Source organism: Vigna umbellata, chromosome 10, assembly GCF_029865625.1.
Source record: "Vigna umbellata cultivar VRB3 chromosome 10, Vumbellata_1.0, whole genome shotgun sequence".
Classification (NCBI taxonomy): domain Eukaryota; kingdom Viridiplantae; phylum Streptophyta; class Magnoliopsida; order Fabales; family Fabaceae; genus Vigna; species Vigna umbellata.
The window spans coordinates 10,825,154-10,828,711 of record NC_142174.1 but is presented as its reverse complement, the minus strand read 5'-3'; the positions used below and the strand labels follow the sequence as shown (position 1 = coordinate 10,828,711).

The window sequence follows — 3,558 nt, the reverse complement described above, 5'->3', positions numbered from 1 at the left end:
AACTTTTTAAGGTGGAATGTTCAATTCAAATCATCAAACGAAGCTTCAACGTGGAAAGTGCTTCCTTTCCATACATACGTACCAACCTTTTATCTTTCACTCAATCAATCAAAAGAGAACATGCTTCGTTCTATTGTATTGTACGAACAAAACATTTGCACAATTAAAAAATAAATTTTAAATTTAATTTAATCTCACAAAATGATAAGATTTCTATTATAGATTAATCTTATTTTTGAGTGTAAAACTTCCAACATCGGGCATTACAAAAAATCCCAAATTTCTGCATATAGTTCGCTAAATTTCTAAAATGTTTTACAATATGAAAAATAAATATATTTTGATAACTTTTCCTAAAAGTAAATAAAATGATTTTGGGAAAAATATAATTACCGGTGAAAGTGATAAAGAGAGAAATGTATGGAGGAGCGCGGCTCTTCTGAGAGTCTTGGCAAACAACTGTTAAATTTAAATTGAAATTGAAATTGAAATTGAATTTGAATTTGCATTTGCATGGGCAGTTAGCTAGCAGGATCGTTGTTAGCATTACATATGCTAAAGTGAACATCTTTTAAGGAACTGTCGTGTCTCTAAAATAGGTTGAATTATAATAAAGAATGTGATATAAATTTTAATTTTGAATATTTGTTTTGGTTATGGGCTGAGTAATCAAACTCTTTCATAATTTGTTTTATTGTTGTTTGGTCTCGCTCCAAGCTCCATTGTCTTACTCTTCCGTCTGTGAAGAAACCTGTTAAAGATTCTCCGATACCAAAGTCAGTATTCGTTCAGCAATTTAATAGAACAGTAATAAATGTGTAGTAAATGCAACATATCTACCACTTACCTTTTACTTATATTTATAGTTTTCATCATGGGCTTGTGATTAGTGAAAAGTTAATCACGACCCAATTCTAGCTCAGTGGCTCTAATCACTATTTACCTTAATCATGGTTTTAATGATCCAGTTCACCTACCGTCCGGTTAAACCGATTTAGCGTTGTTCCCTTTGGACTACTCGGTCTGTACGGTACATGGTTATTACTCACCCGAGTGAAAGGATGAATGAATGAGTAGAAAAGTACACAATGAGTGTTTATGTAAACTGTCCAGCAATGCTATGAGAGGACCAAACTCGAAGGAAAAAAGAATTTTAGTGCCATAAGTGAGAGACAATGCAGTAAAAAAGATTGAAAAAACGCCGACAGTTAAGTTAATGTCGGCGCTACTTTCTGGATCGTCCGGTCTGTAGTACAAGGTTCTTGTTTAAACAAGTTTATTTCATTTGATCTGATTTTAAGAAAAAAAAAGTTAGTAACTTGAATTTATCCATTTCATAAATCATTCATATATTTTCATTACACACCTATATATTCAACTTGTTTTTTTATAAATTAAATTAATATTTTCTGTATATATGCTTTCTAAAGGTCAGCTCCGTCTTCGAGAAGGCTAGCTTCGTCAATGCGATTGTCTTATACGTGAAACAATCATTATTGTCAATTCAAAGATAAGGTACAATTAAATATTCATCGATATTGATTAAGGAAGTTTTTCAGTACAATACATATCTTTAGAAAATAACCCCACTCACAAATCACGCGCCTCGACATTATGATTAATAGTTTGGTATTTTGCGCAACAAAATATTAATAGTTTACTTAAATTACTTTTGACAATATGATTAATACAATCATTTGGTTAAATTTTTAATTAGTGTACGAAAGAAACACGATTAAAACGAGACATTGCAATGAATACCATCAGTTGCATTTATTTTAATAAGTAAGATTGAGCTGATTTGATTTGTCGAGTTAATTAAGGTTATTTTATTGTTTGTTTGTTATTATTATCCTTGAAGGTTTGTAAAGGGCAACTTATTTTATTAGTTAATTGAATGAAAAGACGTTGGAAACCACGCGAAACCCGTTATTAGTAAGATACTACTTAGGAGGAAGAAAGGCTTAATGACTTTTTCTTCCAATGTGTGATCTCACCATCATGATGGAAATCTGAAGAAAGCATGGAGCATTCTGTCTTCGAATCTTGCCACTAAATTTGAAGTACCAAGATCTTGAGACCCCACTCAAACAAAGTCAACGGTTTCCAAATTCTTTTTCTATAGTTTCTGTTTTCTGTATCAATGTAAAAAAGGGCTTCTTAAAAACCTTCAAATTAAGGATAGAGGAGTAATTAATCACTGTATATATATAATTATAGAACCCTAAATTATTTAAAAAACATAAATAAATAAATAAAAATGGTAAAATTGTGAAGTGGTGAAGAAATTAGGGATAGAAGTTGATGGATTCCAGTCACGTGGTTGGCTTCCCTGACAGTCCGTTCATCCGCTGTCTGTTTCTATATCTCGAATTTCTGAGACTGAATCTTCATGTTTTTGTTTGAAGAATCGCCATGAGTACAGCCTTCGCCATTATCTTCTGCTTCCTTTCTTCCTTCTTCTTCTTCTTCACTTTCTCAGACGCTCGTGTTCCATTCCACATTCACTTTCACCGAACCAACTCTAATTCACTTTCCAACACTCCCAAATCTCACCAAAACCAAAACCAAAACCAATGGCAACCCGAAAACTCCAACCCCAAACCTCAACCCCTGATCAATCCGAACCCAATGCAAAAACCTAAACCTCTTCCCTTCACAGTTTTCAATTTCGACCCCCGTAATCCCAGAAATCCGTTGCCGCAGTCCTCGCGCGTTGACTCGCGGAAGCCGCGTCAACGCTCCCAGAACAAACTGCCACGTGCCGGTGTGAGACACGTGGCACGCGGCTGGACCAGATTTGGAGTAGTTGAACCCGCTTTGTTTCGCCAACGTGGCATGGAGAGGAGGTTTGCTCCCCGTGACCAACGCATAAACGACTCTAACACTGGGTTGGTCAGAAGGATCCGCAAGTTCTTGAATCGCTTCTAGTTTTTATTCATCATACATTCTAAATACCATATACGCGTACGTTACGTAGTCACGTATTTATTTACGTATGTATGTATCTCTTCATTTTTTATTTTTTCTGTTCTTTTCTAAAGGCTAATTAATCATGCCTGTTTCATTCATATATATATAACACACAGGATTACGTCCCCAAATTTTTATGCTTTCAGATTCTTCAAGTCTGGATTGCCAACTACCTTGATACCGTTTTTTAATGTTTCACGAATTTGATTATTTGCCTATGAAATAAATCATTACACCGTCGATTTTATTTAAAACTTGACATAATAAAACTATTTAGTAGTTTTCTAGTTATCGACTATTCGTAATTTTGGTGATGTATTTCAGTAAAGTTCAAAAACCAGAACATAAATATACAGCAGTAGTTTCATGTTTTTTTTTGTAATATATACACGTCTTCAAAATATGAAGTTAATTTTTATATAATTAATTATCAAATAATTAAGTACATTTTAAATTTATAGTTTTAAATAGCAAACACAGTATCCGTCAGTTGATATTTAAAACATTAAATTGATAATAAAAAAGTTCCACTGATGGCCCAAATACGAGAACAAGGCCTAAAGGTTCATTCAGTTGACTTAATTA

At 33.4% G+C, this 3,558-nt stretch overlaps 1 protein-coding gene across 1 annotated transcript; it reads left to right on the top strand.

The window, feature by feature from the left end:
- Positions 1 to 2,295: 2,295 nt before the first annotated feature.
- LOC148191890 (uncharacterized) lies at positions 2,296 to 3,089 on the top strand. Its single transcript, XM_088100194.1, has one exon. The coding sequence runs from the start codon at positions 2,416 to 2,418 to the stop codon at positions 2,929 to 2,931; it is 516 nt and encodes a 171-aa protein (XP_087956320.1). The 5' UTR covers positions 2,296 to 2,415; the 3' UTR covers positions 2,932 to 3,089.
- Positions 3,090 to 3,558: the final 469 nt, after the last annotated feature.